This window comes from Sus scrofa, chromosome 6, assembly GCF_054392235.1.
Source record: "Sus scrofa isolate SSC_HxYL_T2T_F1_AM1 chromosome 6, Sscrofa_HxYL_maternal_Yorkshire_Landrace_v2.0, whole genome shotgun sequence".
In the NCBI taxonomy this organism is placed as follows: domain Eukaryota; kingdom Metazoa; phylum Chordata; class Mammalia; order Artiodactyla; family Suidae; genus Sus; species Sus scrofa.
Window position 1 is genome coordinate 65846808 of NC_139388.1, and position 13053 is coordinate 65859860.

At 50.0% G+C, this 13053-nt stretch overlaps 1 protein-coding gene across 2 annotated transcripts; it reads left to right on the forward strand.

The window, feature by feature from the left end:
* The first annotated feature begins 8401 nt into the window (after positions 1-8401).
* AURKC (aurora kinase C) lies at positions 8402-12127 on the forward strand. 2 transcript variants are annotated; one of them, XM_021097310.2, is made up of 7 exons: positions 8402-8661; positions 8778-8817; positions 9060-9251; positions 9895-10033; positions 10720-10868; positions 11498-11672; positions 11832-12127. In XM_021097310.2, the coding sequence occupies exons 1-7, from the start codon at positions 8634-8636 to the stop codon at positions 12000-12002; spliced, it is 894 nt and encodes a 297-aa protein (XP_020952969.1). In that variant the 5' UTR covers positions 8402-8633; the 3' UTR covers positions 12003-12127. The 2 variants fall into 2 exon arrangements, with proteins under 2 accessions (XP_020952969.1, XP_020952970.1); XM_021097311.2 differs by having other exon boundaries at positions 8781-8817.
* Positions 12128-13053: the final 926 nt, after the last annotated feature.

A 13053-nucleotide genomic window follows, 5' to 3' on the forward strand; every position in this document is an offset into this window, starting at 1 on the left:
ATGTGTTCCCTCTGTGAGTTAATTCCCTCTCAAGGCATTTTACCCTCAGTGATCTGCAGAGTCCCCCAGATCCATGTCTCCAGGTTGAATGTTTGTCACTGGCCATCCTGCACTTACTCTGTACACACTGAGCCTATATGCATGAGTCATGGGGCCACGGGATGGTGACACACCCATAATCAAAACAGCAAATACAGAATTCCCATTGTGGCTCAGCGGGTTAAAGATCCCACTAGTATCTGTGAGGACTCGGGTTTGATCCCTGGCCCCTCTCTGGGTTAAGTATCCAGCGTTGCTGCGAGCTGTGGTGTAGGTCGCAGGTGCGGCTCTGATCAGCTGTGGCTGTGGTGTAGGCCGACAAAAAGACCCAGCAAATATACTGTATTACTGTATGTCAGCCATTGTTTTACAAATATCAGCTGTTTTTGTCATTTTTTATGGCTGCACCCACGGCATATGGAGTTTCCCAGGCTCGAGGTCCAATTGGAGCTGTAGTTGCTGGCCTGCCAGAGCCACGGCAACGCCAGATCCTTAGCAGAGCGAGGCCAGGGATCGAACCTGCAACCTCATCATTCCTCGTTGGATTTGTTTCCACTGTGCCACAACGGGAACTCCCACACACCAGCTCTTAACCTTTGCAGTAAGATGTGGTAGGAAATGTGCATTTGCTATAGATCAGAAAATTAAGTCATGGAAAAGTTAAGGAGTTTGTCCAAGGTTCCACGATTCCTTAGGAAGTGTGGGACTTGAGATTAGAGTTAGGTAGACCGGCTGCAGGATCCATGCTCTTACCACTTCGCCTCTTCGCCTCTCTCTTGTAGGGCAGGCGAGTGTACTTGATCTTTTGTAGAAGGCCTTTCTCCTCTGACAGAGCATCTTGACTTTACCAAACTCTGTCCTTACTGGCTGCCTGATCTCTTGTAACTGGGTTTGCAGGGCAACCATTGGGAGGTAGGCGGACTAAGGTGTGGATTTGGCTTCCAGCTTTGTGTTCGAGGTGCCCAGATTCTCAGTGATTCCCACTGTTTTTGGCCTTTTTGCTCAAGCCAAACACCTTGCAGCCATTTTTCATCATCCCCACATCCAACCACTGTCCCATTCTGTTCTCTCTGTAGACTTCAGTACATGTGCATTGCAGTGAATGGTTACACAGTAGGGTATTTTTATTGTAATGTTTGGCTCGCTCACAGTGTTGACACAAAGCTATATATATAGTTGACACTGTATAAAACATATGTTGACCTGGAAGAAAATCCACACTCTTTTGTGACCAGATTGAAGTCATAACGAATGATTGTATCAGGACCACCCTCAGGTTCAGTGATTTGCTAGGAGACTCAGCAGTCAGCATGTCGTTACACTCAACAGCCACACTTTATCAGCCCGAAAAGAGCAAACTCGGCCCAAGGACTGAAATCCAGAGGAAACCAGGGACAATCACTGTGGTCCTGTCTCAGGAAAGTCACACAAGACATGCTTAATTTAAGCTCCATCAGGGAGGAATAGATGAGACTGTCTACTCAGGGAGCAGAGACCTGGTGCCCCGGGTTTCTTGGGGGCACTATAGCACAGCACATTCTGGGCCTCCAGAAGGACAGTGTGGCATAAGCCGCCTGGTTACACAACATACTTGGATACACTGAGCCACCCCTCATTTCTGGGCCTGGTGGGAAATCTGAAATCTAACGTCTCCAACACCGGCCCAGGGTGAATCTTGCAAGCTCAAAGAATAGCAGTCTCAGGCCTGTTGTGTTGTCTTCATAGTGACTTAAATGGGACTACAATACTGATTAATTCAGGTTTCTGCACATTGAGCATATAGAGCTTCCTACAACAGAGTCATACTTGGAGGTGAAAGCATTGTAACCAAAACAAAAAAGGAGTTCCCGTTGTGGCTCAGCGGCAACAAATCAGACTAGGGTCCATGAGGACGCGGGTTTGATCCCTGGTTTTGCTCAGTGGGTTAAGGATCGGATTGGCCCAAGCTGCACACAGGTCGCAGATGCAGCTTGGATCTGGCGTTGCCATGAGCTGTGGTGTAGGTTGGCAGCTATAGCTGATTGGACCCCCAGCTTGGGAGCCTCCCTGTGCCGCAGGTGCGGACCACCTTTCTGTCTTAGTCCTGGGGTGCTCAGTGCTGTCATCCTTGAGTTTTGAAGGCTAAAGTTTTGTAATCTCTACCCACAGGCATGGTACACATCTCATGGAGAAACCACCTAGGCTAAATGGTAACTGAGCAGGTTACTTTCCCTCCCTCAACAGTGTCAGGATGGTGTATTCCTGTTTGTCCTCATTCTTACCTGTAAGCTGGAACACTTAAGTTCCTGGGCACTCTCTCCCTTTATGTTGGATATCCATAGGTTAAAGCAAATGTTCTGGAGTTCCATTGTGGCTCAGCAGGTTAAGAACCCGACTAGTATCCATTAGAATGCGGGTTTGATCCCTGACCTTGCTCAGGAGGTTAAGAAGTTGCCTTGCATTGCAGTGTAAATCGCAGATGTGGCTCAGATCCAGCATCACTGTGGTGTAGACCAGCAGCTGCAGCTCCCATTCAACCCCTAACCTGGGGATTTCCATGTGCTTCCGGTGTGGCATTAAATAGCAAAAAAACAAAAAAAAAAACCCTCCACAAACTGAAGCCAAGGATCAAGAATGCAGATGAGGCTTGGGAAGAGACCAGGGTGAGAGAAAAGGACCTGTGAAAAGTATTTGGAAGTTTCAAAACTAATGGGTGGCTAAACATGTATGAGTTCAGCAAGGAGGGAAAAAAATGAGAGGGAGAGAAAAGCAGGAGCCTCATGTTAGAGAACCAAGGAAAAAGAGTTTCAAATACGGAGGAAAAAACAGGATCAAGTTGTCTCAAGAAAGACAAGGGCTTAAATTTATAAACAAGGGGAGTTCCCGTCGTGGTTTGGTGGTTAACAAACCTGACTAAGATCCATGAGGACATGACTTTGATCCCTGACCTCACTCAGTGCCTTAAGGATCTGGCGTTGCTGTGAGCTGTGGTGTGGGTCACAAACATGCCTTGGATCTGGCGTGGCTGGGCTGTGGCGAAGGCCAGTGGCTACAGCTTCCATTCGACCCCTAGCCTGGGAACCGCCGTATGCCTCAGGTACAGCCCTAAAAAGGTGAAAAAATAAATAAAAATTATAAACATGGGAGTCACTACCAGCCTTGCTCAGTGTGGTGTAGAGGGTGGGACTGTGGCAAAGAGCATCACAAGGTTTGGGAAGTGGAGAAAGTAAGACACAATGAAGAAATGCATTTATTGCAAGGAGAGGAGAAGAGTCCCACAGGGTCTCCCCCGGTTAAAGGGAGAAGGAGGAACAGTGAGACGTGGGGAAGACGGGACAAGAGGTCATGCAGGTGAAAAAAACAGGCTTTAGGCAGCTGAGATGACAGGCAAGACAAATGAGAAAGGGTGATTGCTGCTTATTTCAAGGAGAGACAGCGTGAAAGGAGGGCATTTCATATGCGAGTGAGATTTACACCTGAAAGCCAGGCGCGCGATGGAACTAGAAAGAGCAGCAATACTCGGAGACGCTGCAAGATGAAGCGACCATAGATGCCGTAAGGGTGAGGGAGGAGAGCGGCGAGGATGCCTCAGTGGAAGGTGATCAAGAATGATGGGGCAGGACTTGGGAAAGGAAACTCGGGAAGCTGGAAGCTACCTCAAGTTGCTGTTAATGAACCTATGACCTCCCAGTGAGTTGCACTTGCTCCTTGTCCGAGGTGTGGGGCTTCAAGGGCGTCTGGAAAAATCTGAAATACAAACACCAGGGGGGAAAACCAGGATCTTATCCATACCTTGGCCCCTCCAATGCCTGTTCTGTACTTGCTCAGCTGGACAGCCCCTCCTGGGCACCGCATCCTGCTCTGTCCATAGTTCTCCACACCGTTCCAATGTAAAGATCGCACCTGGCTGGGGGCACTGACACCCTGATTTCTGGAAATGGCTGGTTTGCTTTGCTAAATTCTTAGTATTTATTGTCTTAACACTTTCAAGTATTGCTTTAAAAGTTAGGACTTACTACTCTGAAATGAGGCCAACAGGTCTGGTAATGGCCACTGGAGAGATACTCAAGGGCTCTGGTCAGGTGAGGATGCCCGTGCTCCCCAGGCCCACGAGGGGAGGCGACAGTGTCCTCAGGCAGAAGGACGGAGGGGAGGATGGGCAGACTGTGCTGTAATCTTCCCTGGGTGGAACGGACAAGATGAAGTTAGCAGACTAAGACGGATGAGGATTAGCTAGTTTGGATTTCAGCGCAGTTCAGAGTGTAGGGACTGCCTGGTGTCCAGGGAGGGGTCTGGAAACAAGAGAACCTGATAGGAGTTCCCGTCATGTCTCAGTGGCTAATGAACCCAATTAGTATCCATGAGAACGCATGTTCGATCTCTAGCCTTCCTCGGTGGGTTAAGGATCCGGCGATGCCATGAGCTGTGGTGTAGGTCGCAGATGCGGCTTGGACCCTGAGTTGCTGTGGGTGTGACATGGGCCAGCAGCTGTAGTTCCGGTTAGACCCCTAGCCTGCGAACCTCCATATGCCATGGGTGTGGCCCTAAAAAGGAAAAAAGAAAAGAGAACTTGATAAAGGCAGTAGTTAAGGGGTCAGGCTCTGGAATGGTTGGTTTGCATATGAAAGGCATGCCCATTGGGGAAAGTTATCTGGAAATTAGCTTAGAAGGAGCAGTCTCTACAGAATCGGTAAGGTCCCAAATGTTTTAATAAACGCAGGCTTTCAGGGTTCCCCTGTGTCTCAGCAGGTTAAGGATCTGATGCTGTCACTGCAGCAGCTCAGGTTGCTGCTGTGCCACAGGTTTGATCCCTGGCCCAGGAACTTATACATGCCATGAGCACAGACAAAAATTTTAATTATAAAATAAAATGGTGAATTTTGGGAGTTCCCGTTGTGGCTCAGTGGTTAACAAATCCGACGAGGAACCATGAGGTTGCTGGTTCGATCCCTAGCCTTGCTCAGTGGGTTAAGGATCCGGTGTTGCCGTGAGCTGTGGTGTAGGTCGCAGAGGCAGCTCAGATCCCTCGTTGCTGTGGCTCTGGCAGAAGCCGGCAGCTACCGTTCCGATTAGACCCCTAGCCTGGGATCCTCCATATGCCTTGGGAGCAGCCCAAGAAAAGGCAAAAACACCAAATAAATAAATAAATAAATAAAATGGTAAATTTAAAATAAAAACACATGCTGGAACTTTTAATCCACTGTGCTGGACTAGGATCAAACCTGTGTCCTGGCACTTCAGAGATGCCATGAATCCCATTTCACCACAGTGGGAATTCCCACATACCCATTCATTTTCAGATTCATTTCCCATAGTACAGGTTTCTTTTCTTTTTCTGGCCACACCTGCGACATATGAGAGTTGCAGGGTCAGAGATGCAAACCATGCCACAGCAGTGACCCAAGCCGATGCAGTGACATCATGGGTCTTTAACCCGCTGCACCACAAGATAGCTCCCACAAATTTTTTTTTATCTCTTGTCCTTTAGGGCCGCACCCACAGTATATGGAGGTTTCCAGGCTAGGGGTCGAATCGGAGCTGTAGCCTCTGGCCTACACCACGGCCACAGCAACACGGGATCCAAGCCATGTCTGGGACCTACACCACAGCTCACGGCAAAGCCCGATCCTTAACCCAATGAGCGAGGCCAGGGATCAAACCAGCAACCTCATGGTTCCTAGTCGGATTCGTTAACCACTGAGCCACGACGGGAACTCCCCACAGATTTATTTATTGAGGCTTGCAGTGCTTAGACTGACCATGGATATTCAATCTCCAGGATCTGCTAAAGGTCAATATAGTCTCAGGCATACAAAACCTACGCTTCACCAATTCACCATGAGTCACGTTGTTAGCATAAGCTATCTGGTCTCAATAATAGAGTGGGGCCTACAGACAATAGTATAAAAATCAGTCTTACCAGGCAAGATATTCCAAGGACTCAGAGGTGGTCTTCATGGAACTGGTCAAGAGTAAGTCCATTGGAAAGTTCTACACAATTTGCCTCCCATTTATCTCACCACCTGACCTCATCCACTCCAGTCCTGCAGATGCAGCTCCAACCACACTAGCTTCTAGCTTTCTCTCCAATACTCCAGGACCCTCCCAACTCTGGAATGTCTTTTTCAAAGGCCAAGGGATCCATCTCTTGGAAAAGTGAGCAAAGGAGATAGCCTCCTCCGTGCCAGTTTCTGTAGCGGGCAGGAGCCTCACTTTGACAGGCACCATGCTCCAAGTTGCAAAACTACCTTCAGTCAAAGAAAGGAGAAGTTGGAGTTCTCATTGTGGCTCAGGGGTAATGAACCCAACTAGTATCCATGAGGATGCAGATTTGATCCCTGGCCCCACTCAGTGGCTTACGGATCCAGCATTGCCATGAGCTGAGGCGTGGGTAACAGAAATGGCTCAGATCTGGTTTTTTTTGTTTGTTTTTGTTTTGTTTTGTTTTTTTGTCTTTATGCCATTTCTTGGGCTGCTCCTGCAGCATATGGAGGTTCCCAGGCTAGGGGTCGAATCGGAGCTGTAGCCACCAGCCTACACCGATGGTGCGGGATCCGAGCCGCATCTGCAACCTATACCACGGGTCACGGCAACGCCGGATCCTTAACCCACTGAGCTAGGCCAAGGATCAAACCCGAAACCTCATGTTTCCTAGTCGGATTCATTAACCACAGCCATGACGGGAAATCCTCAGATCTGGTATTGCTGTGGCTGTGATGTAGGGCAGCAGTTACAGCTCCGATTCAACCCCTAGCCTGGAAACTTCCATCTGCCTTGGGTGCCTGGCTAAAAAATACAATTTTTAAAAAAACAAATGGAATTGGAGGAGTTCCCATCGTGGTTCAGTGGTTAACGAATCTGACTAGGACCATGAGGTTGGAGGTTAAATCTCTGGCCTTGCTCAGTGGGTTAAGGATCCGGCGTTGCCGTGAGCTGTGGTATAAGTTGCAGAGGCGGCTTGGATCCCTCGTTGCTGTGGCTCTGGCATAGGCCAGCAGCTGTAGCTCCGATTGGACCCCTTGCCTGGGAGCATCCATATGCCGTGGGAAAGGCCCCAGAAAAGGCAAAAAGACAAAAAACAAAAAAACAAAGCAAATGGAATTGAGTAGTAGTTTTCCCTTACAAAAAGCCAATATAAGAGTTCCCTGGACGCCTATCAGATGTTGTAATTGCTGTAACACACATTTGATCCCTTGCCTGAGAACTTCTGCATGCCATGGACCTCATCAAAAAAAGGCAGTCACCCCAATTACCAGGTAAACTTAGGATCAACTATGGGTAACAAATGATGCTGTCATAACTTGAGGACTATTATTTGAAAATACATGTAATGGGTTTTGTTGGATTCTACAAAAGGGTGAGTTTTCTTTGCAATCTCTTAGCAATTGTCTATGATGCACATCACATTCCGGTTTACCGTTTATACAGTAATAAACTTTTATTTTTCTACTATGCTGTGGAGAAGTTTTCCCCATTGGGAGGTGGTTTTTTGTTTTGTAGAGCCACACCTGTTGCATATGGAAGTTCCCAGGCAAAGGATCAAATTGGAACTGCAGCTCCTGGTCTATGCAATAGCCACAGCATCGACAGATCCTAGCAGTGTCTGTGACCTACCCCGCAGCTCGAGGTAACGCCAGATCCTTAACCCACTTGAAGGAGGCCAGGGATCGAACCTGGGTCCTCAAGGATACTAATCCGGTTTTTAACTGGCCGAGCCATGACAGGAATTCCTCTGCGGTTGACGTATATTCAATCTCGCCTGCGCCATGCCACTTAGTACATTAATGCTTTAGGGCAGTCAGAATTAATACATTTGTTCATTCATTCGCCGTTTCATCATCACCTCTATACACCCATCCGCGATTGCTCCCCTTCCGGTCTGGGCGGTTTTGTTTGTCTGCTTTTTAGGGGCGCACCCATGGCATCTGGGGTTTCCCAGCCTAGGGGTCTAATCCGAGCAGTAGACACAGGCGGCCTTCACCACCGCCACAGCAACGCGGGATCTGAGCCGCGCCTGAGACCTACACCACGGCTCAGGGCAACGCCAGATCCTTAACCCACGGAGCCAGGCCAGGGATCCAACAGCAAACTCAGGGTTACTAGTAGGATTCCCTTCCGATGCGCGACTACAGAAACTCCCCCTTCCGGTTTCTGGAGTCTCCCTCTGCTTTGGGGTTTGGGCTCCGGTCCCGCCTTCCGGTCTCCGCGCCCTCTCGTCATTGGTCCGGAGCCTTCAGTCCCGCCTCCAACCACGGGCGGAAGCTCCATTTCGGTTTCTTCCATTGGGCACGCTGCCCGAGCCTCAAGACATTTCACCAATGGGACTCGACCCGGAACTACCTTCTCAGCCAATGGGGTCAGAGCCGCGTTGCCCAGCCTCTTCAAATCAATTGCGGGGTCCAGCCGCCAGGAGTCTGTGGAGAGGCTGTGCCCGTCCGGTCGCTGCCCGAGGGCTGGCGTGGGAGCTCGTCGGCCTTGGAAGAGCCTCGGTCTGAGTGTGACCTCCTGCCACCCCTTCTCAGGATCACCCAGACCTGGACACACGGTCCACCCGCCTCCGGCAGGCGTCCACCTCACCACCACCTCTTCTCCTCGTGAACCGTCGAAGAGCTGTGATGAAGTCGGGCAGCGTCCAGCCCGCAGGTGAAAGGGATAGTACCAGGGCCAGAGAAAGCGGGTTGGGAAGAGAGGCCTGACGTCGGTTGTCGGGGGCGGGGGTGCACAGACGAAGGTGCTGACGTCTCTTGTCGTGTTTTCAGTAGCTGCAGCAGGCCAGACGGTTTCGAACATCCCTACCGGGTGAGCGCCTTCACCTTGTGTCTGGGAGAGGAAGGGAGATTTGACCGAGAGTTGGCGAGCAAGCTGCACGCGTGAAGTGTTGCCTCATGGGACTGACCGTTAGTGCCCCAACAGCCAGGCTGGGCCCTTGAGGAGGGAAAGGGACCCAGGCAGGGGAGAGTGCAGGAGGAAGGCGCGCAGGAGGGATCCCTGGCTCTCCACCCACCTCGGAAACAAGGGCTCTTTTCTTTCTCTCCTGTCAGGCGGCGCCTCACAATCGATGACTTTGAAATCGGGCGTCCTCTGGGCAAGGGTAAATTTGGAAATGTGTATTTGGCTCGGCTCAAGGAGAGCCATTTCATCGTGGCCCTGAAGGTGCTCTTCAAGTCCCAGATAGAGAAGGAAGGACTGGAACACCAGCTGCGCAGAGAAATTGAAATCCAGGCGCACCTACAGTAAGGACAGGCTCTGTATGAGATGCCTGTCGCGGCTCGTCTCTCTTTGTTGTTTGTTTGTTTGTTTGCTTGTTGCTTTTTAGGGCCACACCTGTGGCATATGGAGGTTCCCAGGCCAGGGGTAGAATCGAGCTGTAGCTGCCGGCCTACACCGCAGCCACAGCAACTCAGGCTCCCAGCCGGATCTGCGACCTACACCACAGCTCACAGCAACGCTGGCTCTTTAACCCACTGAGCGGGGCCAGGGATCGAACCCACATCCTCCTGGATGCTAGGTGGATTTGTTTCTGCTGCGCCACAGGAGGAATTCCCAAGCTCGTCTCTCTTGCTGTTTCTTCTTCCATCTCTAACATCTGAACTCAGCATTTCCCTTAATACTGCCCCCGCCCCCGCGTAGCTCCTTTGCTTTCACCTTGAAGATTTTTTTTCTCTGTGAGTCATCCCAGTTACACTGTGTAAATCTCCCTGTGTCAAATACCTGACTCCTGATGCCTGCTCCCTGTTTTCTCCTCACAAACTTCCAGATCACACTGTTAGTTGTTCTGGTGCCAGCACAATGTTGCCCTTATGTCACAGTCCCTTGTAATAGCATCAGGAATGGGCCTGGGGAGGACTCCTGACACTTCCTCCTTCTGTCCTCCAGGCACCCCAATATCCTTCGCCTGTACAACTACTTCCACGATGCCCGCAGGGTGTACTTGATTCTAGAATATGCTCCAAGGGGGGAGCTCTACAAGGAGCTGCAGAAGAGCCACACGCTGGATGAACAGCGGACAGCCACGGTGACGTGGGGGACTGAGGGCTCTGGGGTTCCTGCGTTTACTGTGGGCTGGTGAAGGTCACTGCTTGTGGCTGTCATGAGTGTCAAGGTTGCTTTTTGCTTTATTTCTGAATTTCGTTCTGTAAACATTTATTTATTTATTGGCTTTTGGGGTCGCACCCACGCCATATGGAGGTTCCCAGGCTAGGAGTTAAATCAGAGCCGCCACCGCTGGCCTACACCACAGCCACAGCAACGCCAGATCCGAGCCATGCCTGAGACCTACACCACAGCTCATGGCAGCGCTAAATCCTTAACACACAAGTGAGGTCGGGGATGGAAGCTGCATCCTCATGGATACGAGTCAAATTCGTTTCCTCTGAACCAGGATGGGAACTCCTCGTTCTGTAAACTTTATATAATGACTTTTACATCCTACAGCTTCACATTCGGATACTCTGATTACCCCCAGATTATTAATAAATAGTGTGTATAAGTCTGGATTATTTGATGGTAAGCAACAGAATCTAACTGCACTACCTTATGGAAAGCGACATGAAAGGCTTTGAGGGACTCCCCTGATTAAGGAAGTGGAACTGACCTAGAAATAGGAGGCAAGAGATTTGGGAGGGCTCCAGATGGGGAAGGAGGTCAGTAGTCTTTCCATGGAGGCTTCATTTCCGCACTGCTTTGGCTTGGCTCACACAGATAATGGAGGAGCTGGCAGATGCCCTGACCTACTGCCATGAAAAGAAGGTGATTCACAGGGACATTAAGCCGGAGAACCTGTTGTTGGGGTTCCGGGGTGAGGTGAAGATTGCAGACTTTGGCTGGTCGGTACACACTCCCTCTCTGAGGTAGGTCATGTGGAGGCACCCTGGGGTCCCAGTTAAGAATGATCCAGCAGTTCCCCTCGTGGCTCAGCTGAAGCAAATCTGACTAGCATCCATGAGGACACGGGTTCAAAGCCTGGCCTGGCTCTGTCTGTTAAGGATCCGACATTGCCATGAGCTGTGATGTAGGTCACAGAGGTGGCTCGGATCCCCCGTTGCTGTGGCTGTGGTGTAGTCCGACAGCTACAGCACTATTTGACCTCTAGCCCAGGAGCCTCCATACGCTGCAGGTACGGCCCTAAAAAGACAAAAACAACAACAACAACAATAACAAAAAGGAATGATCCCGCTTAGGGAGTTTGTGCTGTGGAGGCACCATTTCAATCCCCAGCCTAGCACAGAGGGTTAAAGAGCTGGTGCTGCCAAAGCTGTGGCTCAGGTTGCAGCTCTGGCTGGGATTTGATCCCTGGCCCGGGATGGCAGAAAAAGAAAAAGAGAGGGAAAAAGAAAACCAACGGGGGTTTGCACCTCCTGTGTTTGGGAGGTGAGGGCTCAGAAGCTCCTAGGTGCTCGCATGTCACAGGAAGCTGGGGGAGGAAGGTTTGCCTTGCACTGAGCCTCTGCTCGGGGCTCCTTTGTCTGCCCTCCTCTAGGAGAAAGACAATGTGTGGGACCCTGGACTACTTGCCCCCAGAGATGATCGAGGGGAGAACGTACAATGAGAAGGTGGATCTGTGGTGCATTGGGGTGCTCTGCTACGAGCTGCTGGTGGGAAATCCTCCCTTTGAGAGCGCCTCCCATAACGAGACCTACAGACGCATCCTCAAGGTGGGACGGGCACGCGTGCGGGAGATAATCGGTGGGAGCTGCTGGGCCTGCGCTGCCTGGGGCGCACACACTGCTTGTCTGCCGAAATCCGGGAGAGCGCGTACCTTGCATGGACCAAGGCAGTTCACCTTATTTCTCTTTCTTCTCTGATCTCATCAGGTAGATGTAAGGTTTCCCCCATCCCTGCCTTTGGGGGCTCAGGACTTGATCTCCAGGCTTCTCAGATACCAGCCTTCGGATCGGCTGCCCTTGGACCAGATCCTGGAGCACCCCTGGGTCCGGGCCCACTCCCGGAGGGTGCTGCCTCCAAGTACTCAAATGGTCTCCTGAGCCCTGTCCACACCTCTTCCTTTGATTGTCCATGGAGCACCCCTGGCTCTGGTATCTCATCTGTCTTGTGTTTCTTCTCTTTTAAGATGCATCATGCTAATTAATAAAAACGGAATCACTTTGTACCAGGTCTCCATAGTTCCATGACTTGGTATGTGATTGGACAGATTCCCTCTTTTTTTTTTTTTTTTTTTTTTTCTTTTTAGGGCCGCACCCTCAGCATATAGAGGTTCCCAGGCTAGAGGTCCAATCGGAACTACAGCTGCCGGCCTACACCACAGCCATAGCAACATTGATCAGAGCCAGGTCTGTGAGCTACATCCCAGCTCACGGCAGCACCGGATCCTTAACCCACTGAGCGAAGCCAGGTTTTGAACCAGAAACTTCATGGTTCCTAGTCGGATTCATTTCTGCTGCACCTCAACAGGAAGTCCTCCAACAGTCAGATTATTAATGCCCTGTCATACAGTGGGAACTCCATGTCTTATGACTAAAAACAATTCATCGAGCGATTGCCCCGTTAATGTTATTCCCACCACCATATCCTATTCATTCTCTCAGTGTGAAACATCCAGCAGATGCAGAACCACATATCTGTGTGACCAGACCACTGACTAATTATAAACAATTCAGTTACTTCTCTGAGAAGAAAAGCCCCACAATTGCAGATCTATCTTTTAAATGCTCCAAGATGTTGGCTTGGGGTTCTGATTAGGAGTTTGGGATTAATGTAAACACTACTATACATAAAATAAGTAAACAACAAAGACCTACTGCGTAGCACAAGGAACTATATTCAATATGTTTTAATGACCTGTAATGGAAAAGAATCTGAAAAAGCATATGTATGTGAATAACAGAATCACTTTGCTATAGACCTAAGTCAATACTTTGTAAGTTATACTTTAATTTGAAAAACTTTATTTTTTTAAATGTTATGGCCTCACCCACAGCATATGGAAGTTCCTGGACTAGGGCTTGAATCTGGGCCTCAGCTGAGACCTACGCTGCACCTGGCAACTCTGGACACATTTAACCCACTGTTCCAGGC

What these genes read in the sequence shown, in the direction of transcription:
- AURKC (XM_021097310.2), top strand. Translation starts at nt 8,634, where the DNA reads ATGAAGTCGGGCAGCGTCCAGCCCGCAG. An exon ending in GAAATCCAGGCGCACCTACA is followed by an intron (nt 9,252 to 9,894) that starts GTAAGGACAGGC and finishes TCTGTCCTCCAG; the next exon opens with GCACCCCAATATCCTTCGCC. An exon ending in ATGAACAGCGGACAGCCACG is followed by an intron (nt 10,034 to 10,719) that starts GTGACGTGGGGG and finishes TGGCTCACACAG; the next exon opens with ATAATGGAGGAGCTGGCAGA.